This window comes from Amblyomma mixtum, chromosome 5 (genome assembly GCF_055824585.1).
Source record: "Amblyomma mixtum isolate Tamu chromosome 5, ASM5582458v1, whole genome shotgun sequence".
In the NCBI taxonomy this organism is placed as follows: domain Eukaryota; kingdom Metazoa; phylum Arthropoda; class Arachnida; order Ixodida; family Ixodidae; genus Amblyomma; species Amblyomma mixtum.
The window spans coordinates 152,863,684-152,888,452 of record NC_143016.1 but is presented as its reverse complement, the minus strand read 5'-3'; the positions used below and the strand labels follow the sequence as shown (position 1 = coordinate 152,888,452).

General features: G+C 45.7%; 1 protein-coding gene across 1 annotated transcript in view; it reads right to left on the bottom strand.

The window, feature by feature from the left end:
• Positions 1 to 450: 450 nt before the first annotated feature.
• The window catches only part of LOC149344175 (cytochrome P450 3A9-like), a 54,128-nt gene continuing 29,809 nt past the window's right edge, over positions 451 to 24,769 (bottom strand). Inside the window, exons 7-14 of the mRNA XM_089542567.1 lie at positions 24,489 to 24,619; positions 20,634 to 20,694; positions 19,916 to 19,985; positions 8,706 to 8,814; positions 8,549 to 8,637; positions 7,368 to 7,508; positions 4,142 to 4,307; positions 451 to 528 (exon numbers count right to left, since the gene is read on the bottom strand). Of these exons, the coding sequence (XP_089398693.1) occupies positions 451 to 528; positions 4,142 to 4,307; positions 7,368 to 7,508; positions 8,549 to 8,637; positions 8,706 to 8,814; positions 19,916 to 19,985; positions 20,634 to 20,694; positions 24,489 to 24,619 (845 nt within the window). The remainder of the gene's footprint in view (positions 529 to 4,141; positions 4,308 to 7,367; positions 7,509 to 8,548; positions 8,638 to 8,705; positions 8,815 to 19,915; positions 19,986 to 20,633; positions 20,695 to 24,488; positions 24,620 to 24,769) is intronic.

Here is a 24,769-nt window from a genome sequence, read left to right as displayed (position 1 = left end):
GCTTAATCATACTCCAGGCCTGAACATTTACAAAGTCATGTCTCGCACTTATGTGTTTGAGATTATCTTTCTTTCTAGATTCATTGCCGTTTCAAAGGGATTGCTACGATATAATACTCTTAGCTGCCAGACGGAATTACGAATGTCGTATGTCCGATATATAATCTGGGACCTGTCCTTTTCTAGTGTGTGGCTTGTGTTTTTGTCACACTTGTATCCACACAATAATCCTGCTGCGTACCTCGTACAGAGCTTATGACATTATTTCTTACCTTATCGCTTCGTGTTTGGCCGATTCGCCATGCCTATGTGACATTTAAAAGCCCGTAGTAATGCTTTCTAGGCGCTGCAGGTACATGAAAAAAATAACCAAGTCGGTGTGCGCAGTATGTGTTTATTTTTTATTCAAGAAAAAAATAATCTGAAGAATGTACATGAAGGCAATGTATATCAGACGTGTTCGAACTTCATCCACATTGAGGCAGGCAGTGATGCAGTGATGAAACCGCTGCGAAGTTTGATCGGATCCTGCGGAGAAAGACGTTTGCCATGCTCCTCAAGGAATGACGTGCACACGGGCCTGAGCGTACAACATATATCCACGCTTATTCATTCTGGATAAGATAGAACCAACTACATACAGGGCCTCATGCCCATGGTGCGGAGAGACCGCCACACTGCACCACACCGTATGGGGATGCCAACGAAACCCTGCAGTCCCCGTCATACACAATGCCACGCCGGAGCAGTGGGAGGTAGTTCTGTCTAGCTGGGAACCCAGAGATCAGCTCTCACTGGTAGAGGGGACCCAAGCTGCCGCAGTCGCCTCAGGAGTCCCGGACTGGGGACTCCACCTATGAATACTCCCAACAACTTTAGGAGCAGTGCATGAACGTTTTGTCTCTCTCTGCGATGTCGCTACGACGCAGTTATGCTCTTCCACTATTGTTGTGTTTCGATCATATTTGCCTTATATCTGACGATTCATTTAATACTCGTTTCGTGTTGTGCCGGAAACCAGCGAAATTCCCTTCCTTTCTGCGTCTTCGCACAGATGCGTAAGAAACAGCAGCTGGCATGAGCGTTTCTGATTTGGTGAAATGTTTCAGGGGAATCCCCCAAGGTGAAGTCGATTTCTAAAGAAGGAAGTAATTACCCACATGTTTATTTATTTATTCATACTGTCAGCATGAGCCACGACAGGAGCTGCAGGATGTATACAGTAAAAATTATTACATATAAGAAAAGGAAAAAATAATAAACAAAGAAAACGCACCAGTCAAACTATAGAATTCGCGGGGCTTGCAGTGTTAACATACAGGATGCACAATACCACAATACACACTGCTTTGCAGAGAAATAATTATGCACTTTTAATTAAATTAGAACAGAAACAAATCAAAATTCAACTGGTGCATATGTAACTAGTGTTGGTTACAGCATACCAGGAATTAATCTTACCGTTAGCAAGTACTTTGTCAAAGTACTTTCAAATGGTACTGGTTCTGTAAGGACGGCAATTACATTTGGCAGATTGTCCCACTTGTCTATACACTGAACTAAAGAGGAATACTTGAAGCAATCGGTTCTGTACTTTAGTGGTTTGATGTGCTTTGAATGTGTTGTTTTTGACTGAGAAATAACAAGTGGTGGGGTGTATTTCTTAATATCTACCGGATAGTTACCATTCAGGACATGAAAAAAGAATACCAGTCTACATACAGTATTTCAATCTTCTGTGCAATGTAGGGAAACCGGCTTTATTTCTGAGTTCTGTGACAGACTGTGTTTTAGTGTAGGCACTACAGACAAATCTAAGCGCACTGTTCTGAACCCGTTCGCATTTTTGTGTATATTTTTTTGCCGTAAGGTAGCCAGAGATGACTTGCATACGTGAAGAGTGACATCGCCATCATTTTATACGCAAGAAGCTTTACATCTGGCGTCGCAGCAAATAGTTTCTTCCTCAATGCCCATAGTTTAAAATTAGCCTTGTTGCAAACATGGACCACATGTGCAGACCAGTTCATGTCACTGGTTAGGTAAATACCAAGATACTTAAATGCTCCCTTTCTTTCTTTCTTTCTTTCTTCCTTTCTTTCTTCCTTTCTTTCTTTCTTTCTTTCTTTCTTTCTTTCTTTCTTTCTTTCTTTCTTTCTTTCTTTCTTTCTTTCCTTCTTTCTTTTTTTCTTTCTTTCTTTCTTTTTTCTTTCTTTCTTTCTTTCTTTCTTTCTCTCTTTCTTCCTTTCTTTCTTTCTTTCTTTCTTTCTTTCTTTCTTCCTTTCTTTCTTTCTTTCTTTCTTTCTTTCTTTCCTTCTTTCTTTTTTTCTTTCTTTCTTTCTTTTTTCTTTCTTTCTTTCTTTCTCTCTTTCTTTCTTCCTTTCTTTCTTTCTTTCTTTCTTTCTTTCTTTCTTTCTTTCCTTCTTTCTTTTTTTCTTTCTTTCTTTCTTTTTTCTTTCTTTCTTTCTTTCTTTCTCTCTTCCTTTCTTTCTTTCTTTCTTTCTTTCCTTCTTTCTTTTTTTCTTCCTTTCTTTCTTTTTTCTTTCTTTCTTTCTTTCTTTCTTTCTTTCTCTCTTTCTTCCTTTCTTTCTTTCTTTCTTTCTTTCTTTCTTTCTTTCTTCCTTTCTTTCTTTCTTTCTTTCTTTCTTTCTTTCCTTCTTTCTTTCTTTCTTTCTTTCTTTCCTTCTTTCTTTCTTTCTTTCTTTCTTTTTCCTTTCTTTCTCTCTTTCTTTCTCTGTTTCTTTCTTTCTTTCTTTCTTTCTTTCTTTCTTTCTCTGTCTTTCCTTCTTTCTTTCTTCCTTTCTTTCTTTCTTTCTTTCTTTCCTTCTTTCTTTTTTTCTTTCTTTCTTTCTTTTTTCTTTCTTTCTTTCTTTCTTTCTCTCTTTCTTCCTTTCTTTCTTCCTTTCTTTCTTTCCTTCTTTCTTTCTTTCTTTCTTTCCTTCTTTCTTTCTTTCTTTCTTTCTTTCTTTTTCCTTTCCTTCTTTCTTTCTTTCTTTCTTTCTTTTTCCTTTCTTTCTCTCTTTCTTTCTCTGTTTCTTTCTTTCTTTCTTTCTTTCTCTGTCTTTCCTTCTTTCTTTCTTCCTTTCTTTCTTTCTTTCTTTCTTTCTTTCTTTCTTTGTTTCTTCCTTTCTTTCTTTCTTTCTTTCTATCTGTCTTCCTTTCTTCCTTTCTTTCTTTCCTTCCTTCTTTCCTTCTTTCCTTCTTTCTTTCTATCTTTCTTTCTATCTTTCTTTCTTCCTTTCTTTCTTTCTTTCTTTCTTTCTTTCTTTCTTTCTTTCTTTCTTTCTTTCTTTCTTTCTTTCTTTCCTTCTTTCTTTCTTTCTTTCTTTCTTTGTTCCTTTCTTTGTTCCTTTCTTTCTTTCTTTCTTTCTTTCTTTCTATCAATGGCCTCGAATTTGTAGTGAACCACAGTGATCCTTTTTTCGTGTTACGCGCATGAGAACTGTTTTCTCCTTAGTTATATCATCAAGAAGCAAGCATTAAGTTTAAACCCGAAAAAAATCGGCGGCAATTATTTGCAGGCTACGACCGCTCGCAGGCTACGACCGCTCGCAGGCTACGACCGCTAAGTTCCATGCGCCTGAAATATGTGAGTATTTTAAAAATTTCTCCGCTCAAGGCTTAACAGCAACACCAAAAACGACAATCCGGCTTGGAATCAGTTTTGCGTTCAACGCGAAAACTGAACAGTACAGAAAAACTCCTGACTGAATCGCTCGAGCTGAATGTATTTCTAGAGGAATGCATATAAAGACTGCCCCCCCTCCCCCCTAATGAAGTTTCATTCACTTGTAGTTTATGCACCGAATTACTCTCTACCATTTTCCAACCCTTTGTCCCTGGCGAACCGCTCTGGATCAAGCTCCTACTACTGTGGATGACTAATGTGCAATGGTCATCCGAATAAAATTCGCTACTTGCAAAATACATCTCTATGTAAAGATCTACAATTGTCAACTGGACACTGACATTCCAGATTTCCTGGAAGCATTTTGTTTTATGATGAGGGTTCAAAATGTGGACACTTCCAATTTTTGAGATTTCGAGCACAACCTGCCGATAGGAGATTTCGCGGAGCAGCCCTTACATGCAGTCTGGATTAGCAGGTGGGCACAGTGCAAAAAAGATTCGTGTCACTCACAGCCTGACGTTCGTGGTCCACGTACACTCTGAACTTTGACAGCAGCGTAGCGAGAGCCATTTTGACGTTGATCAGTGCGAACGCACGGCCGATGCAGGCGCGAGGACCGTGTCCAAAGGGCATGAACGAGGCAGGGTGGATGTGGCGCTTGTTCTCATCGTTGAACCTGGTACGCAAGGACGACCGAGCAGCAAGTTGTTTAACACGCAGCTTTAAAGATGCCATTCGGCACTGAACGGTTGCTGAGTGAAAACTCCCGGCTGAAGTAAAAATGAAGTATGTTTCAGGTGGATGAGCAAGAGGAAAAACAAAACCATCCCTAGACTCCTGCTCGAAAATTTTCTTTTGAAGTAAGTAAGGGTGAACTTTCCTCTTGCTTGAACCTGCACCAAACTCTGGCCAATCCCCCACCGGGGGCATGTGCCATCGCTTCAGAGGTAACAACAATAATTCCTTCTCTCTAGCAATGTGCACCCAACCGCTCACAAAGTTCCTTCTCATTTTTTGCATACTCTCCAGAAAACTGTCTATTTCTGGGCGTAATATATTTTATGCTGTCAAAAAAGTTGAATGTCGTGTTTTTTGCGACAAGCGAATTCAGAATTTGTGTGGTCAGAGCTAATCTCTGAAGATTTTTGACGATTTTAGACATTAACTGTAACATTACTGATCCCCAGTTTTTAACTAAATAAAAAAAATGGCAGTGGTTTAGCTCTGGTTAAACCGGGTCAATGGTGCGCGCGTTCTTCTGGCGATTCTTCGGCGCGTTGCCTTCGCCTGGTAGCATTGCGGAGTTCTCGACAGCTCTCCTTTGACAAGTGATGCTTTCGTAGAATATATCATAGCCTGAATAGCCTGAAACTCAGCTGGATATTGATTCAAGCCATTTGGCGTTAGCAGGTGTCCTAGGTAGCCAGTATATGAAACAACACCCTTTATCTTTGATGCGTTTTTCTTCAAGTTATGTAGTTATGCTACCTCCGGCACTTAAGCAAGGTTTGCATTGTGCTCTTGCATGTTTTTTGTATGCAGTAAATGTGCCGTCAAAGTACGTAGAGCATGCTCAATTCCTCTGAAGATGCATGCAGCGTGCACACCTTGGAGTGGCCCATCGAGGCCATCCTTCTTCGTGACGATGACGAGTGACCGTTTGTCCTATAACTTTTTTTATGACATTTGTTTTCATGTGATCAAGCTTAATACTCTACCTCGTCTTGAATGGCAGGGATAATCTTCTTGGACACTACGATTACATGTGCGACACTATAGACGAGGGTTACGCTGACAATACTTTTTAGTTGTTCGGTGCCTTTAGATACCTCAGAGAATAAGTCTCAAAATCACGAGTGCTGAGGGCAGCAAGCTTAATTTGCCAAAAGAACTGCGCTTATTGTTCGTGCTTAATTGCATACCACTGAAACGTGGGATCAGCTGTTAATTTTGGTCTGCAGATGTTCACGGGGCTGGACGTACTTTTGTAGGTGCAGGTGAAAGTATCCGCAGTACCTTTCATTAGTATTGTCCTTTTGCACTCGAAAAGTACAAGCAGATCAGTGTCATCATAAACTGAGGCTTTCACAAGCGTACTGCAAGGAATGATGCTTACGGCAGCTTCTATCTCCAGCTTGAAAAACAGTATTCAACTCATTGATGTTTAATGTTACCATCCCTTCTGCTGCTGCATAGTCTGTACTGTCAACATGCCGAGGTGCACCTTCGTTGCGTCCAAAAAGGATTCTACTGGAACTGCTATTTAAAGCTAAAATTTCGGCCAGTTGGCAAGTATTTGTTGTGGGTCAAGAGCGCAAAGAAAGGAGAAATGCAGACGGAAACACGAGGTATTCACACATGACACTGCGTTTCTTGAGGCATGCACTTTGTGACACTCAGACGGAAACATTATGGCCAAAATAAGTTTGTCACACGAGTAGCCCCTACGCTGGGAAGTTCCATGGTGGATTACCTGGTGTGGCATTTTGAGCATGGGCGGTGAGAAGGCCGAAAAGACCTCAGAGATTATTCCTGCACGAGATGTGCGCTACAGCGAAACGGACGGGCTTGCTGCTTCGCGCTGTGAGTGCAGTTTCGATATAGCCGATCCACTGTAGTCTTATCCCAATTCTGTTGAACGTTATGAACGTGCTGCTTTGAGACTTCGGCTAGCCTAGAGGATTCACCTATTTCTCCAGCATCAACTTCGGACATCTGAAGAGCACCGTAGCTGATCTCTACGATGTTGCGATCGTAGAGATACGCGCTCTTCTCGGCCCAAGTCACGTTTACGTGCTGGAAATTTTAACGCCGTAAAGAATTCTTCAGTGCTTTGTCGCAATGGCTGCACCTTGGCGTTAAATATTGCGTATGCCTGATTCACGTCCTAGCACGGCAAATATAAAACTGGCGAACTGTTTTGTAATCGCTTTCATAAAATCACCTTCGCCGAGTCTTCTGCTTGCACCTCGGGAAGCGTTCGTAGATTGTGGTGCACTTAATATCCCAAAACATGAAGCAATGATTCCCTTGTGTCGTGGGCTTTGCCTAATATTTGATGGCAATTTCATATACCGAAAATGTTTCCTGTTACTCCTAATCAGATACTGGTTTGTCGACGGGTGCTAACGGCGGTGGAGGTTGCAAAACAGACTCCATGGCTGTTAGTGCGTTGCGGAGCTGCTGCTCAGCTTTCTTGAAACACAACTCTCACACCATGTTGTATATTTAGTAAGCTAAATGTGCTTAATTCGGTCCCGTTGCATTCTTAGGTGGATGAGAGCATGCTACTGATGCGAATGCTCCATCTGAGCAGTGGCTTTGCCTGACCGAGACCTATGCTATATAGGCGGCGTTAGTAATTATATACGTACATACTAACGCTGAGTAGGTGGCTGTGTCCAGTGTGCAAGTTAAACAGCATAACAGCTGCCGCCGTGGGAAACATGCTATGGCTGTCTTCGCGTGTTTAAAGCAAACAAAATCTCTAACAGAGGGCAATTCGATGGGGAATGCACATATCAAAAAAATATAACTCCGGGGTATCCGCACGCTTTCGATGCTGGGATCCAGCGGTTCGCCATGAGGCTCAGCCTCAAACCCGTTGCACGTCGCTTTAGCGTAAAATGGGACGCAGTTTGCATATTAATGGTGCACCGTGAAACAATGAACTACGTTAATTTTGCTACAGTGGTCCGCTTGTATTAAGCAATCGTAAGAAAAAAAAGAGTCCCACCTTTCAGGATCAAACGTGGTCGGATTGCACCAGATGTTCGGATCTTGGTTTAGGCAGCTCACAGCAGCCATTACACTGACACCCTTGGGTATCTTGATTGCTTTGTACTCGAAGTCTCTTATCGCGCGTCTCGTTACAAACCTGTGATGGACGAAACCAATAACAGCTGTAAGTCAACAAAGTAAGAAAGCAAGCATGTAGTACAGCCATTTACCAAGGCCACTGAGCTGACGCAGTGGATCAAGACATTGAAAATATCATTAAGGTTATTGCCGAGCATATATGCTGCAACGAAAAGCTGTAACTTCAGGCCGCTTAATCAGGCCTCGAGTTAACGGCTCGGTGGGCTTAGTTAAGAGCCTATGTTTATTTTCGAATAGAGCAACAAGACGGGAACGGAGGAACTAAAACTTATGCATATATTTACGTAATTAAATCTGTACTTAAAACCATATCCACTTTGTCATAAACCAGCAAGCCCAGTGCCCAGCCTTGACAATGTATGTGCCAGATACGTCGCACCCATCCACTAATGGGCGGCATTCAGTCCATCACTTTTCCCCTTGAACTAGGCAGTGTACTAACATAGTAACTATTCAGAAAAGTGCACGGGGCTTGTATCCACGCTTTATTGAGCGCAGTCGATTACCGTCTTGCAGCGAAGGCATTCGGCAAACTAAAAGTTAGTTAACGTTCTTGAATGTTTTGGTTTATTGAGGTTTTAGCGTCCCAAAGCTACTCAAGCTGTGAGGCACGCCGTAGTGAAGTGCTCCGGAAATTTCGACCACCTGGGGTTCTTTACCGTGCACTGACATCGCACAGTACACGGGCCTCTAGAATTTTGCCTCCACCGAAATTCAGCCGCTTCGGCCGGGATCGAAGCCGCGTTTTTCGAGTCAGCAGCCGAGCGCCGTAACCACTGAGCCACCGCGGCGGGACGTTCTTGAATGTAAAATGGCATAAAACCGCTTGGGGGAAGCCCGTATTGCGAGGCCTCAACAGCGGTGGCACTCTGTCCGGTCGGCGAGTTATTTTTGATATGTTGGGCATAGCTCGTCAATGTCTCCTACGAAGAGAGAAGTATCTATTTGAAAATACTATACTTGCGATGAATTAATTACTTTTGCCTGAATGTCTCCGCATTACACCATGAATTCTAAAGCAGGAAGAGATGTGCTCACCCGACATTCTGGTAATAAATACGCATAGACTCCTTCAGAACCATGTCGAGGTACTTTAGCTGACCTATTGTGAGATGGTTGAATTTTCCCTGGCGAAAAATGAGGAAAAGAAGACGCAGTGAGCACAGAGGCGCCGGAAAAACGGCAACGAAGTTACCTCTTTGTCTAAGGCGGTCATAATTTCTTCTCTTAATCTCTCTTGAGCTTCCTGGTGTATAGCCAATAAATAGAGGACAGCCGCTGCAGTGTGTGTTGTGCTATCCAGCCTGAAAATTGAAGGCAACATTTGAGCTGCAGGAAGGCCAAGATGAGATGAAGCATGTGTGAAAAAAAGAAAAAAACAACTTAACTTCCTATTGAAAATTTTATGTGGCACAAACAACATAGCGAAATTAACGTTTTCCAGCATTTTAACTACCCTAAAGTGGAATCGTGTGGGCACCGCACACTGTTACGTCACAATGAGTTGCATAAAGCAAACATATTTCAGTGCTCATCATCATCATCAGCAGCAGCCAGTTTGCGTGGGACGCAAGGCCAGCGCCTCCTTGAACCGGAATAATATCACGCCCTTTCACATTACCCTGTCGTTCTAGTATCGATACCGGAGGCTTTGTTCTTGCTCCGGTCTACAGCGAGAGTGCCACAGAGACAGCATCCGCTAAATCGCGGTATACCATGAGCTAGTGGCGAACAAGTTTTAGCAATCGCATTTTTTTTGTGAGTTGGCACCTACTACAGGAGCGTCCGGTTGTCATACCAGCAGATCGCGCTGTGAAGGAAGCCGTTATTGCCGATAGATGGCGTAAAAACTGGGCGATCAAAGAGTACAGACATCTATAGGGGTGCCACTGGGACCCCTTTACAGCCTAAGTATACGTATAAGTAAGTATAAATATTAGTACACAGCCTAAGAGCTGTATACTAACTAATCTCCCATTTGTGGCATCCGGGTGTTCTATCTGCCATCAAACTTCCAAGTTCCACTGCACATGAGCCTCTGCAGCCTCTGGCTACGTTCCTCTTGTCTTAGTATCCATTTTAAGAAATCAAGGGTTGCGTGCTTGACGCGTGGCGTGGCCTATACAGGTTCGTTTCTTTATTATGATTTCAACAATAATTGTGTGTTGGCATATGTTGTGCAGCCCACGTGGCTCTCGTTATGCATACCAAAGTTTTATACAGTGGCTCCAAGTTTCAGCCGCGCAAGTGAAACCTGGCAGGACGCAGCCATTACATATTTTTGAGACAGAGCGCTCAGATGACAGTATAATCTTGACTCCAGTACCAAATTATTACTCTGAATCATTACGCTTAACATCGCCATCCTTGCTAAATGTGCGTGTTGCGTGAAAAGAAAAACTACAGGGAATGCTTACTACTTTTGAATCAGTGGGAAAACACAAATTGCTGCGTAGGAGACGACGATGAGTGGGCAGTGCGAGGGACGGAGCGCTCGCGCTAGGCTAACAGACAACGCGACAACGGACGATTTTTCTCAGGTTTGGCACCCACCGGAACAGCGCTTACGCAATGAAAAGCAGGAAAACAAAAAAAAAAAGAGAAAACGTCCTGCAAGCTTTGCATCTTTCTTCAAGCATGTTCCTACTGTAGGCTTTGTTATCTTGTATTTACACACGCTTGTATGCTGTCGCCCATTTTTATTTTTACATGATGTCTTTATTTTCCTTGCATTGATACTAAGGCTGTTGGTACCAGCAGCATTGTTAATTACCTCTTTACTATTATTACTGAACGAACTGTTCGTTTACATTTCTTCATCACGTAACACTTTATGTTCTTTTTAATCTGCTAAATCGAAAGTTGATTCTGCCAATGCCAGGTGTCCTAGGTAATGTAACCAAGCATTTAAAAAGACGAACTATCCTATCGCAGAGAAACCAGTTGAGTGTTGTTTAGTGTCCTGTGGCCTAGGCTGCAGTATTTTACGTGACAGCCTTCACGAGCTCGTGTCACAGAAAAGCTGGTGTCGGCGTTGTTACCGTTGTTGTCGGCGTTGTAACAGGAAATACGAGAATCTCCAAATATAAAAAAGTTTTGGAGATACGAGGAATCGAACGAAGGTCTCTCAGATTGCGAGGCGGGCACACGCCCAACAGGGTACGAAGGCTCATTGGTGTGAACTGAATAAACATGGACCAAGTGAATTCGCTGTGGTCTCTGATTTCGTAAAGTGTCTCTTTGTACTGACGGATGCTAGAGTAATTATGAGGATGCGAATTATTGAAACGGGACCCGATTAGAATCGCGTTCTACTCTGTAAAACATTTCAATTGGCTTCCATAAGCTGTGTCAACGCTGCGTCATTTGTGTTGTACGGATGAAAGTAAATGCGAATATCTTTCACTAAGGTACAATAGGTGGTGTTATGACCGCGTTCGGTTTGGGTTTATGTGGTTCCACGTTCCAAAGCAAGTCAATATATGAGGGACGCTCTAGTGGAGAGCTTCAGTAATTTTTAATTCGGAAGCCTTTAATGCGTCATCGTTGTAAGCAGGAGTTGTCGACAGAAATGTCACGCTTTTCAATTCGCCGAAATGGTCGTGAGGTCACAGTGCGCAAATTTTAAACGGGGCCAATTGTACTTCGGCTAGTAACCATGCAACCAATTAAAGGGATCGTATAGTGAAGCTGCAAGTAAGTGGGAATGAGTTTAGTTAATTGCTTAATCACCCAATTAGCCTAATTAACCTTTATAGTCAAGCCAGATAAATAAAACCGAGTAGGAAGTTAGTAGAGTTCGGGAATCGAACCCCGGTCTCCGGAGTGCGAGACGAGCATGCTAACCCCTCCGCCACGCCAGCTCTTTTTTTTGTCTTTATTGCTCCGCCAAGCCAGCTCGATGGTTTGGAATGAACAAAGGCGCGTGTAGTGACTACCATGTCTTCGTTCACTCCCATCTTCCTCCCTTCCCGTTACGGCGAGGTTCAGGTGTCCACCGAGGTATGCGAGACAGATACATTTCCTTTCCTCAAAAACCAATTTAGCGAAGAGCAAGGCGTAGAACCGAACGGCCAATGGCGTTCTGTGGACTCTCTGGCAACGTTGCAATATAGTGCCTAGAATACTGATGTGTTGTTGAGATGTTAAGCTTCGCCACTAAGAGTGGAACGCGACAGCATCTTGCAACTATAGTGCACATCAGTGACACAAGCAGCAACACCGCGCTTAAGGCTTTCGCCTCACCGCACTTTAGTTCAACAAAGTGTCCCCCAGAATCTTTTTGGCGATATGGGTTTTTTTAACGTGCACTGACATCGCACAGGGGTTGTGGATTTCAATTTGGAGGACCGGCAGATGAGGGCCTTGGAGACGTCAACTGGTCCGAACGCGGAGCCTGGTGATAACACGACGGTTTCGCTCCTGGGGACGGCAGCGTGGGGGCAACCAATCGCGACCTCTTCGGACTTCTGACGGGCAGGCAGCGGTGACCGGGCCTCTGTGCGTCATGTTTCGTGCGGGTATCAACCGATGCGATGACGTGGAACGCATACCGCCCGAGCGCCTGTGATGGACGCGTCTGTGTGCTGTAGTGGTCAACGAATGCGGCGCCAACAAAGACCTCCATTACGGCCTCTCTATCTGTCTTTCCTCTTTCACTAGCAGGCAAACTTTCTCCCTTCCCTTACGGCATGGTTGAGGTGTACACCGATATGCGAGACAATTACTGCGCCTTTCCCTTCTTCTAAAGTCACAGTCAGAACGGAGACGCACAACGGACAATTACGTCACTGCAACCCGTTCGTGATCTCTTCGGGCGGTGGATGGGCTGTTTTGAGAGGTCTCCTAAAGACTCTGAGCGATTTGCCCAATGGGCCGAACGGGCGATGGTGGTGGTGATGAAAAACTTTAATAATCAAAGAGAGTTTGAGGGTCAAAAAACCCTGCTGCATGGTCGGTCTGGTCGGCTGCATGTTCGCACGACGAGGCCCCGTCTCGGGCCCGCTTTACTTCTTTGGGCTCCCTGGCAGCGCTTCAACGGCCTGCCGCGTTCAACTCTTCAAGGCGAAGCTTGAGCGTCCTCAAATTGTTTGTTTGTCATCATCATCATCAGCCTGACTACGCCCACTGTAGGGCAAAGGCCTCTCCCATGTCTCTCCCAGTCCTTTGCCAGTTGCGGCCACCGTATACCCGCGAACTTCTTAATCTCATCCGCCCACCTAACTTACTGCCGCCCCCTGCACACTTGCCTTCTCTTGGAATCCACTCCGTTACCCTTACGGACCAGCCTTATGTTGTGTTCGCATTGCATATCCTGCCGAAGCCCATTTATTAATCTTGATTTTGACCACGATGTCTGTTCCTTCACCCACTGCGCCCGCATTCGATCTCACAACGCTACACCTACCATTTTTCGTTCCTAGCTCGCTGCGTCGTCCTTAAGCTGAACCCTCTTTGTTAGCTTCTACGTTCCTGACCCATAGGGGAGTACCGGTGAGTACCTGCAGTAAACCTTTCTCATGAGGGACATCGGTAAACTGCCATTCATGATCTGAGAAAACCTGCCATATGCGCTCCACGCCATTCGTATTCATCTAGTTATTTAACTCTCACGATCCGGATCAGTGGTCACTACCTGCCCTATGTAGACATACTCCCTTACTACTTCCAGCACCTCGCTACCAATTGCGAACTGGTGTTCCCTTGCTAGACTGTTGAACATTACTTTGGTTTTCTGCATGTTAATGTTTAGACCCATCGTTCTGCTCTGGCTGTCTAATTCATTGATCATTCTTTGCAGTTCATATTCTGAGTGATCTTAAAGGCAATGTCATCAGCGAATCGCAGATTACTTAGGTATTCTACTTAGGTAACTCTTATCCCCAACTGTTGGTAAACTGGTTCCCATTTCAGGCCTCGGAATACCTCTTGCAAACAAGCGATGAATAGCATTGGCGAGATCGTGTCTCCCTGCGTGATACCCTTCCTTATTGGAATTTTATTGCCGTCTTTATGGAAGATTATAGTAGCTCTGCAATCGTTATAGATATCTACCAATATTTGCACAAAACACTCTTCTGCACCCTGATTGTGCAATGCCTGCATGATAGTTGAGGTTTCCACTGAGTCAAACGCTTTCTCGTAAACAATGAAGGCTATATATAGGGGTCAGTTATATTCCGCGCATTTCTCTATCACCGGAATGATAGCGTGAATATGGGCTATTGTCGAGTATTCTTTATGAAGGCCTGCCTGATCATTTATTTGACTATAGTCAAAAGTTGACTGAATCTATAATTACCTTAGTAAATACTTTGTAGGCCATGAACCATACGCTGATCGGCCTGTAATTTTTCAAGTCCTTGACGTCTCCTTTCTTATGAATTAAGATAATTTCAGCGTTCTTCCAAGCAAAGGGTACGCTCCAGGTCAGAAGGCATTTCATATACATGGTGGCTAGTTTTAATAGCGTAATCTCTCCTCCATCCTTCAACAAGTCTGCTGTTACCTGATCCTCACCAGCTGCTTTCCCCCTTTTCATTTCTCCTAAGGCTTTCTTTACATCCTCTTTTGTTACTGGCGGGATGTCGTATTGCTGTGCTCTACTGTCTCTCTCATTAACGCTCTGATTGCATTTGCTACTGTGTAGCCAATACTGTTGTTTCGTCAAAGTCAGTTAATTAGTTAAGACTAGTCAACTAACATGCTCTAAAGAATGCAGGTAGCCTAAAAGCGGTGAAGAGAAAACTAGGCATAGGTAAACACCAGATGTATTCACATAAAGACAAAGAGGGCAATATCATTAGCAATATGGACAAGATAGTTCAAGTAGCCGAAGTGTTCTGCACAACTCTATACAGTAGCCACACTAATAAGAATGTTAATGATAGAGGCAATAGTGCACAGCAATAGGACATTTCACCAGAAAAGAAAGAGGAAATAAAGAAACTCTTGGGAGCAATGCAACGGGGAAAAGCAGCTGGTGAGGATCAGGTAACCGCAGATCTCATGAAGGACGGAAGGGAGATTATGCAAGAAAAACTAGCCACCCTCTATACGCAATGCCGTAAGGCCTCGAGCTTACCAGAAGTTCGGAAGAACGCTGACAATATCTTGATTCATAAGAATGGAGACGTCTACGACTTGAAAATTTACAGACCGATCAGCTTACTGTATGTTGCTACAAGGTATTCACTGAGGTAATCGCTAATAGAATCAGGACAACCTTAGAGTTCAATCAACCAACTCATCAGACAGGCTTCCGTAAAGGATACTCGGCAATAGACCATATTCACACTATCAATCAGGTGATAGAGAAATGCGCAGAATATACTCAACCCTTAAACATAGCCTTCACTTATTACGTGCCTGAATTTGACTCATTCGAAACTTTAGAAGTCATGCAGGCAATAGCGAAATCAGTGTGCAGATAAGGCTTATGCAAAAATGCTGGAAGATATCTATTACGTCTTCACAGCCTGAACAGGACTTCATAAAGTCAGCAGTAAAATTCCAATAAAGGTGTCAGGCTGGGAGACAAGCTCCCGCCACTGCTATTCACCGCATGTTTACAGGAAGTGTTCCGACGCCTGGATTGGGAACAGTTGGGGACAAGCGTTAATGGAAAATACCTAAGTAATTTTCGATTCGCTGATGACATTGCCTTGCTAAGTCACTCAGGAGATGAACTGCAAAGCAGGATCAATGAGTTAGGCAGAGCAGAACGGTGGGGTTAAAAATTAACATGCAGCAAAACTAAAGTAATGCTCAATATAAGAGAGCACGTTGTTGGGCGAGTCGGTCGTACATACTTAAACAAGGGAATTGCGCTAAAAAAGACACAGACGAGAAGAGGACATATGAAGAGGACAGAGGGCCCAAAAGTGCGCCCGTCCTTGTCCTCTTCACGTCCGTGTCTCTTTTAGCGCAATTGCCTTGTTTAAGTAATGCTCAATAGTCTAGCAAGAAAACACCAGTTCACAATTAGTAGCCAGGTGCCGTAAGTGGTAAGGGAATATGTCTGGTTAGGGCAGGTAGAGACCGCTGATCGGGATCCCGAGAGGGAAGTAACTGAAGAACAGTAATGAGGTGGAGCGCATGTGGCAAGTCCTCTGAGATTATGAATTGGGCAGAAACGTGGAGGCTAATGAAAGGGTTCAGCATACGTTAAGGACAAAGCAGCGAGCTATACAAAGAAAAATGATATGTGCAACTTAGAGACCGGAGGCGGGCTTAGTGGGTGAGGGAACAAAAGCGAGTTAATTCCTCCTAGTCAAAATCAAGATGACGAAATAGGCTTGGCCAGGGCATGTAATGCGAAGGCAAGATAACCGTCCTCAAGGGTAATGTAGTGGATTCCAATAGAAGGCAAGCGTAGCAGGGGGTGGCAGAAAATTAGGTGGGCGGATGAGATTAAGTTTGCGGGGATACGATGGCCGCATTTGCAAAGGACAGGATTAATTGGAGAGACATGGGAGAGGCTTTTGCCCTGCAGTGGGCGTAGTCAGGCTGTTGACGACGGTGATGATGAGCTAACTTCTCAATTATTGACTTGAAGAACAAAGTGTCAAAGAAAAAATTTGTGGATAATCCAGAAAAACTGTTAGTAAGGCTGTCTCTATGAAGGTACGATTTACTTAGCTTTATTTATTGGACTTATAAGAAAGATATCACGTGACCAGCTCCTCGCTAACATCTCTGTCCGAATGTGGACACAAAGGCTTATCCAAGATTGCACGTCAAGAAAAAATCGATTTTTTTCGAAAAATCGACCTGCCGGAACAACTTAATGCCATGAGGGGAATCCGCCACGCTCTCTACGCGGATGACATAACCATATGGGCAATGGAGGGAAACTTGGGACAGATGAAGGAGGCCCTCCAAGAGGCTGCCAGTACGGTTCAAAGGTATGCAGAAGAATGCGGACTGCGCTGTTCCCCGGACAAGTCGGAGCTCCTGGTCCTGCGAGGGAAGGGGGATACAGCATCGCTGGAAATCTCGGTCCATGATACACCTATTCCCGAGGTGGAAACAATACGGATTTTGGGGCTGCTCATTTAACAACAAGGGTGTGAACGCAGCAGCGATCACCAAGCTCCGAATGGTGTGCGAACAAGTCATCCGTATGATATCTCGGATCACAATCAAGAAAAACGGCATGCAAGAACAGGATACCCTTAGACTAATACAGGCCTTTGTCATCTGCAGGATAGTGTACGTGGCCCCGTACCTTCGTATGAGGAAGACCGATCTAAACCATCTGGACATTATCATTCGAACGGCTTATAAGAAGGCACTCGGCCTACCCATGAAAGCATCTACGGAGCGTCTGCTAAAACTAGGGGTACACAATACGGCTTATGAATTGATTAGCGCCCATCTTAGAGGCCAGGTAATGCGACTGGCCACAACTACGACCGGCCGCAGGGTCTTAGAAGATTTAAACATTAGCTTTCCGCAGCAAGTGGCTGGGAGACAAGATATACCTAAAGAGGGGAAGAGCAAATCCCTTACGCTTCCGCTTCCCAAAAACATGCACCCGGAGCATCATCATGCCAGACGAGCGGCGAGGAGCAAGAAGATGAACGAGTGCTATTCAAGAGAAGAGGGAGCCTTCTTCGTGGACGCTGCGGGTCCTGTACAAGGAATATCAACAAACTCTGTGGTGCAGCAAATGCAGGTCGTGGACGGGCTTTCAGATCGTAACGGGGACACACAGGATATGGAGGAAGTAGCGATAGCCCTAGCCGCAACGCACTCCGCATCGAAATACATAGTTACAGATTCCCAGACGGCTTATAGAAACTATATGCGTGGCAGAATCACACCGCTAGCCTGCAAACTTTTCAGTCAATGTAGGACTTCAGCTGAACGGAAGGAATTAATATGGGTACCAGGTCACCAGGGAGTTGAAAAGAAACGAGCGCGCACACACTTCGGCCCGAGCTTTTCTTCCCCGGAATCCTTCTACGTCCTCGCTTACTGATTCAGGCTCCCCCTCTCCGTTAACAACATATTCAGAAATATTAGAGCATTTGCGCCTTGAAAGGCAGACACTCCCGAGGCCCGCTAAGGGTCTCAGTAAATCAGAGGAATGTCACCTTCGAATCACAGTCCACTGTACTGATAGGCGACTTCAGTGCGAAGGTAGGCTAGAAGCCTTACAATCTATGTCGTTTAATAACCCCGCTACGCTTCACGCCATTGAGCCCGAGTCCTTTTCGGCACAGTGCTAATTTTGTGGCCAGAAGGCAAACTTATACCATATGGTATGGGCTTGACCGGCAAATAACAGTATTGGCAACATAAATCAGCCAACGCGGGAGGGCTGGGAGGCGGCCCTGTTCAGCTCGGACCTCGAAGAGCAACGAGCCCTCGTCGCCAGAGCACGGGCAGCGGCTTTTACCAACGGCGTCCGGGACTAGGGACCCGATCAGCCTTCCCTTAAACTCACTGTGGCTTTAAATAAAAGTTTTCATCATCATAATCTAAGATACGTCTTGGGAAATTGAAGTGGCTGCGCTGTGACGTGGATGATTTTTTTTGTTGTGCTAGCTATGGTTGAATACCGAAAAAAAAAACTACTTTACGTACAAGATATTTTTGTGCAAACGTTTGATTGAGCCGTTTTCAAAGCGATCTACAACTTTTCCATTGACACTTAGTTCTTCAAGACAATAATTTAAAAGTTACCTAATTTGGCTTTAACTAACTTTGCAGCACAAAAATACTGCAGACGAGGTCACGCAACTCTAAACAACCCTCAGTTGGTTTCACGCGGCTAGGATATTCCGTGTTTTTTAAAAGCTCGGTTGCATTTAGCTGAGAACCTTCATGCACACGTACGATTTGTCAAAGGGGCAGAGGCCCCGTCAAGCTGTGCCTTCTACAGATTTTTGTCTGTGCTCCTGACGTGATGTCGAATGAAGTGAAATTGAAATATACTCGAACCCACACATACATTTAATTTTAGTAATTTTCATAGTTGGGACCAGCAGTGAATAAAGAGTTCAAAATACAATAATGTTTCCTCCCCGTTCAGGCATGGACAAAAGTATACAAGATGAGAATTCACAGAAAAAAAATTATTCCTGCTTGCTTACGAAAAATCGCCGTGATCAGTTAACTATGCCCACTGCACCACAAAGGCATGTCCGTCGAACAAAAGCAGTCGTCGAACGAACTCTGTGAAGTCGTCGTGGACGCCTGCGACGATTGCGTGATGGTCTGGACATACCCGTCGGCGAGCCGGAGTGAAACCTTAAACGACGAGGTAATCGTTACGTGCCAACCGCGAAGCCGAGGAGGTGCGAAAAGTGGTCAGAAAGTGCGCGCCGAGGAAGTTTAACGCTCCCTGGGTCCGTAAAAACGAAACATGGGTGGCGTCACTTACGCTTCTGAGTGCCAATTCGGCGGCAACCAGTTTCGCTTTCTGTGTTCTGTCAGCAACAGATTCTCAAAGGTGGCACGAATTTGAGTAGTAGCCGCATGTTTATCCCCTGATATCATCAGTGACCCCAAAGTGAAGACGGCTTAAGTTCAAAGAGAGCTGAAATAGGCGACATCTTTAATAGCCGCCTATTAATAACTTTTCTTTTTAGAGCGCAGCCCTTAAGCGCCCATTCGTGAGCTCAGCGGCGTTTCTCGCCGTGGCCGTCGGCGTAACCGGGCACCGAACATAAAAAACGCACACCGCTTCGGGGGCGCATAGCGTGCCGTCGCTCGCACAAAGATGGTCCTAGAGTCTTATACGCGCTGCAGCATGCCGAAAGCGGGGTGGCGCGAAAGGAATCACGCCTGTTTACCCGTGGCGAGCGCGTTATATTGCGTGTGCGGTCTGAAGGCCGCTACACTACGCTTGCGTGTGGCGGGGCCGGGTCGCAAAGCAGAATCTCGAAATCTCTGCAAACCTCAATCCTCGCCCTACCAATGGCGACGCGAGCCTCGGCGGGTGGCTGAGTGAGCGTTTGTACTGTGAACACTATGCTGGTGTGTGCGTCTGGCTTGGCGCGAAGGGACGAACAGACGCGGTCTACCCCACATATGAGGAGCGTTTAGCGCCTTCGGTCGGCCTGTGCCATAGTTCCAGATTCGAAGACGTGCGCGCAGAAACAAAAAACCTAAAGAGCTGCACTGAAATATCGCATTAGGAGGCACCGTAATAAGCGGTAATTTTTTTCATTCCGTATTTCACTGCGCCCAGATTTTTCATTACCTTGCAGCTCGGAAGCACCCGCAAGTTGGAAGCCTAATTGCAACTCGCCATCGAATTCTTTCAAGCGTGGACATCAAAGCATACATATTTCCGAGATTTGCTCGCACGTGCTATGATTCGGCTTCTTGGGAGGCTTTAGTGGGAAGGGAAAGTCAGTGGCGTTGGAACTGCGAAGACTGTGACCAACTCACCCGGCAAACACGTAGAGGCAGGCGTTGTACAAGACTTCGGCGTGCGACAGGAGACCCTTAGATGGTTTCCCTGGAATTAAAGAGGCGCAAATGAACTTGTGTTTTAATTTTGAGCTTTCCTCAACAAACTGACTCGGGGCAAAAGCAAAGGCTTGCAGTGCTCCACACAAGTTCCTTACAATTGATTCAGAGCCGGCAAAAGAGGCTCCTGCTGTATTTTGAGGGACGCGGTAGAAGAGGACTGGGGGGTGGACATTTTCTGATCACTTTAAGGGTAGCTAAACGGGCATCGCCAGGTTAACCTCCCTGCTTTTCCTTTTTCCTTTCCCTCCATTCCTATTGTGCTGTTCTGTAAGAAAGTCGTTACAAGTGCTAGTGTTAAATTTGTATGAAAGCCGTCGAGCTTTTATAGCCATAAGCGAAGCCCAGTTGTGTTATGTTGAAAGATGGAAACACAGGGTTCGCCAAGAAAAAAACAAGCTTTTGGTTGGTAACAAGCTTTTGTAAAACAAAGCCGCGAAAATGAAAAACGTGTAGCCCTATATTCATCGTGTAGTTAGGCGCCAGCTACGTTACGCAGAGTGGGGAGGTAATAAAGAACAAAACATCAAAAAATCGAAAAATGTGAGCATGCATGAACTGTTGTGTCACGTGTGAAGTAACGCAAGATAAAAAGGAACCTTTGGTCCGGTATGAAATAACGACAAAACACACGAACCTTCTCCGTGAAAGCCAATTTCTTTGTTCAGGAGGAGCTGCATCACATCAGATTTTTTTCCCTGCACGAAAAAGAGCAGAAATTCCAACTGAACTCCGTGCTTCAAAGCTCCGTGCTTCAAAGCTTCAAGAACTGTCCTTCCAGCTATCCTGCCGATTACGCAACAAAAACGGCAAGCGAAAGGAAGACCGCCTTTACGGATCCTTTGAAAATGGCTGGGCGAGGTTCTTAAAACGTGTAGTTTTAATGAAACAATATCTCTAACGTCTACTTTCACAGACCTCCTTCTCCATCACGTCCCAGGTTTCTGGTCCCAGCACCAAGATTATCCAGGCCCACTTAAACCCGAGGAAGGAAGATAAGTACATTATTGTTACGTGACGGCAAGCCGAAGAACTAAACGCGGCGATGATATGATTGAATGGCTGCGAGTCTAGCACGAGCGCTCCTGCCCACGCCATTGCTTGTTTAGTCGTCTTCTAGTCCGTCGCATGACTCGGGGCTACTGAGCGATCGTGCCGATCGCGCGAACTTGCAGTGAAGATGCAACGCAGGACACGGCGATAAGCGCGGTAGAAGGTATGAACAGAGGAGTGATGGTGAAGGGCTTGCCGTCACGATGCCGTCAACATTAATATGCAGAAAATTGAAATTATATAACTGCCTGGGAAGAGAACTGCATTTTACGATTGACAGCAAAGGACTGCAATTGTTAAGGGCGCACATCTGCACAGGGCAGGTGGACTGGCCACATGTCCTGAACTCGACAGTGAAAAAAGACAGGAGAATAAGAATGAGGTGGAGGGCATATGTCAGGTACTCTCATGTCGTGAATAGATGGCTAACAGTATCCATTACGTGATAGTCAGCACAATAGCTGAGTCTTACCGCCAGTACACAACTGCAGAGGAGAAACTTGGAGGCTAACGAAAATGGTTGAAATTAAACTGTAGTGCGGCGATATCTACAAATGAAAATGATCGGGGTAACGTTAAGAGACAGGAAGACATCTGAGCGGGTAAAAAAAAAAAAAACGTGTCATTGATATCCTTGGTAAATACAAGAAGAAACGTAAATGGGCAGGGCATGTAATGCGAGGGGAGTATAAGCAACGGTCTCTTAGGTTAATGGAATGGATTCCAAGAGATGGTGTGCTTGGCTTGGGCGCGAATAAGTCAGGTGGGCGGATCAGACGAGTTAGAGGTAAATAAGAGTGGTCTTTGTTCTCCAGTGGACGTAGCAGGGGCTCATTCTCCGTGATAATCGGAATACGGAGCTTACGCTGTGCTCGCGCCTCTGAACTGCCGATGATGCGTACGCCTCTTAGCTCCGCATTGACTAGGTCGTCCGAAACCATGGCTGCTGCATGGTCTGTGTTCTGCCGCGGCATGGCAGTTGTGGTATGCTATTTGGCACTGCGTTGATGGAGTTTGGGCGCTTGCCCATAGTTGACACTCTATTGATACGCCGGTCAAAATAAGGTGTCATTTTTTTTTGTCACTGAGAAATGTTTTGGTGGATTGACTTCATTTGCACGCAGTTTCTATGATGATGATTAGTAGTAGTAGTAGTAGTAAAAGACTTTTAATCGACCATAATTTACAGGCCGAGCATTTCGACCACCTGGGCGACCAGAAGCCGCTGTTCTTCTTCCCCTTCAGCGCCAAGCCAGTCGAGCCAGGTGGTGATGGATAGAGAGGGTGGGGGGAAGGAACCCGACTGCTGAGCAGCCGGGCAATAGAATAGGCAATGGGCCAGGTCCGCATAGATACAGGGGCAGTTGGGACAGGAAGGGTCCGATCGATAGCGATAGAGGAAGAGGCAGGACGGGGTGATAACTGCATTCATCTGAATGTGCCGAAGAAGGCGAGACTCCGGCACCGTGAGTGATGGATGAGGGGGAGGGTAAAGGCGTTTGTCGAGGCGGAGCTCAAGGTAGACCTCTTTTATGGTGCGGCGAAGGGTGAGTCTCCCACCGTCCTCCGAGGGCTTGGGCCAGGGGATCAACGGTGCCCGGAAAAGTGTGTCGCGGGCGAGCTGATGGGCCAGCTCATTGCCGTCAATCCCTGAATGCCCAGGGACCCAGCGGAGGAAAACGATGGAAGGCTGCAGTGCGGAGACCGCTCGTTAGACCTCCTGTTGGAGAGAAGGGGTTAGGGTGCGTTTCTGTATGTGGTGTATAGCGGCTTGTGAGTCCGAATAGACTGTGTACTCTTGGAGAGAGGGAAGGAGGGAAAATGACTGGAGGGCATGCGCAATGGCGAGGACCTCGAGGGACAATGCGTCTGGAGGGTGTAGATACGGCCCGCTGGTGTGGGTTTCAGGAGCAGGGAGGTGTGGATGGTACAGGGCGTAGCCGCAGAAACCTCGAGGAGCTACGAAGGAGGCATCCGTGTAAGCTACACCCTGGATATCAAAGAGAGGGGAATGGTGCTGTGCGGCCGCATGACGACGTCCGGCGTGCAGGACGGGGGACATGCTGGTCGGGAGGGGAAGGATACGAAGATTGGGGGCGGGCGTGGGAATAGGAGAGGTAAACGGGGAGATTGGAATGGGCGAGATACCCGCTTGAGTCAATAACCACTGACCCTGACGGGTAAGGGAAAGCCGGGCAAGCTGCGAGTCACGATGGAGACTGAGAAGAGAACGAACAGGATGGAAGAGGCCTGTGGCAAAGAGCTTAGTGGTAGAGGTAGTGATAGGGAGGTTGAGAGCTGCCTTGTAGAGGCCCACAAGGGCAGTCTCGAGAGCGTTAAGTTGAGTCTGAGTGAAGGAAGCGTAGGGTGCAAAGTACAAGACCTTGTTGAGGGCCAGCGCGTGGGCAACTCGGCACGCGTGAGCCTCGTGGAGACCTGAGCGTCGAGTGACCACGCACCGCAGGAGGTGAGTTACAGAGTGGCAGGTGGTGACAGCGCGGTGAAGGGATTGCACATTCTTAGCCGCATGCAAAGGGAAGCCAAGAACTTTGCACTGTGTGACGACAGGAATGGGAGAGCCAGAAAGGTGGAGAGAGACGAAGTGGTTGTGTGAGCGCTGGTAGGAGGAATGGTTGAGAAGGAGAAGCTCGGATTTCTCAGGAGCAGGAGAGAGGCCAGCGGTGGTGAGAAAGGAGTCGATGAGATCTAGGCCACGTTGCAGGGTGTCCTGTACGTGACCGGGAGAGCCAGATGAACACCAGAGAGTGATGTCATCGGCGTAAAATATATGATGCAGGTCGGGAATTTCAGCTAGCTGGGAGGCGAGAGGGGCCATAGCAAGATTGAAAAGGGTAGGAGAGAGAACATCACCTTGAGGAGTGCCTCGGGTGAGGTTGTGGGGGTCGGACAGATAGGTGTCGACTCGAAAGCGAGCGACACGTTTAGAGAGGAATGAGCGGATATAACAGTACATGCGGGAGCCACAGCCTAGGGAGGCGAGTTGGGAAAGGATGTGGTCGTGGCAAACACCGTCATACTTGTCTGAGAAACGCATTGTGAGCTCTTTCGAGTGTAATACTTGGCCCGAAAACATTGTCCCAGGACGGCTCTTCAATCCTTTTGCATTTTGACCATTTAAGTTCATCTGGAAGAAGTATCGATTCTTGAAAGAGTTACTTTGATTCACCTTCCGGAATATCGGTGCTTTCGAAGTCACTTTCTTTGAAGCAATGAACGACTATATTTGAAAACAAAATTCAAATCTTATAAAACTTGCCGCGAGAGAAAATTCTTGCTTACCTAGAGTTATTGAGCAAGGCGCGTATTTAACGAAATTGCCTATTTGTAAGGCTACATGTTTCGTCTTTTGTAGTTCTGTTTTTAAAGCGAGACAAAAACTCAGCGTGCATTTCCACAGCAGAGACATAATTGTACTCACTGAAATGGATGTGCGCCGTCTTTCGATGATTGGCCTTACGATAGTTTCAATAATTTCAATGAGAGCATCAGTGAAATATGATGCCGCACACACGAGCCACTGCAATAAAACATGAAGTTCTGGCAGGCAGTCTGTATCGAAAGAGAGAGAAAGAAAATGGTTGCTTGAATCACTGCGCTCACAAGCGTTGAAATGCTACACCGTTTATGCCGTCATTGGAGTTGCGTTCTTCTTTTTCGCCGCCAATGCTGAAAGGCATTTTAGATGAGTGCAACCGGCAG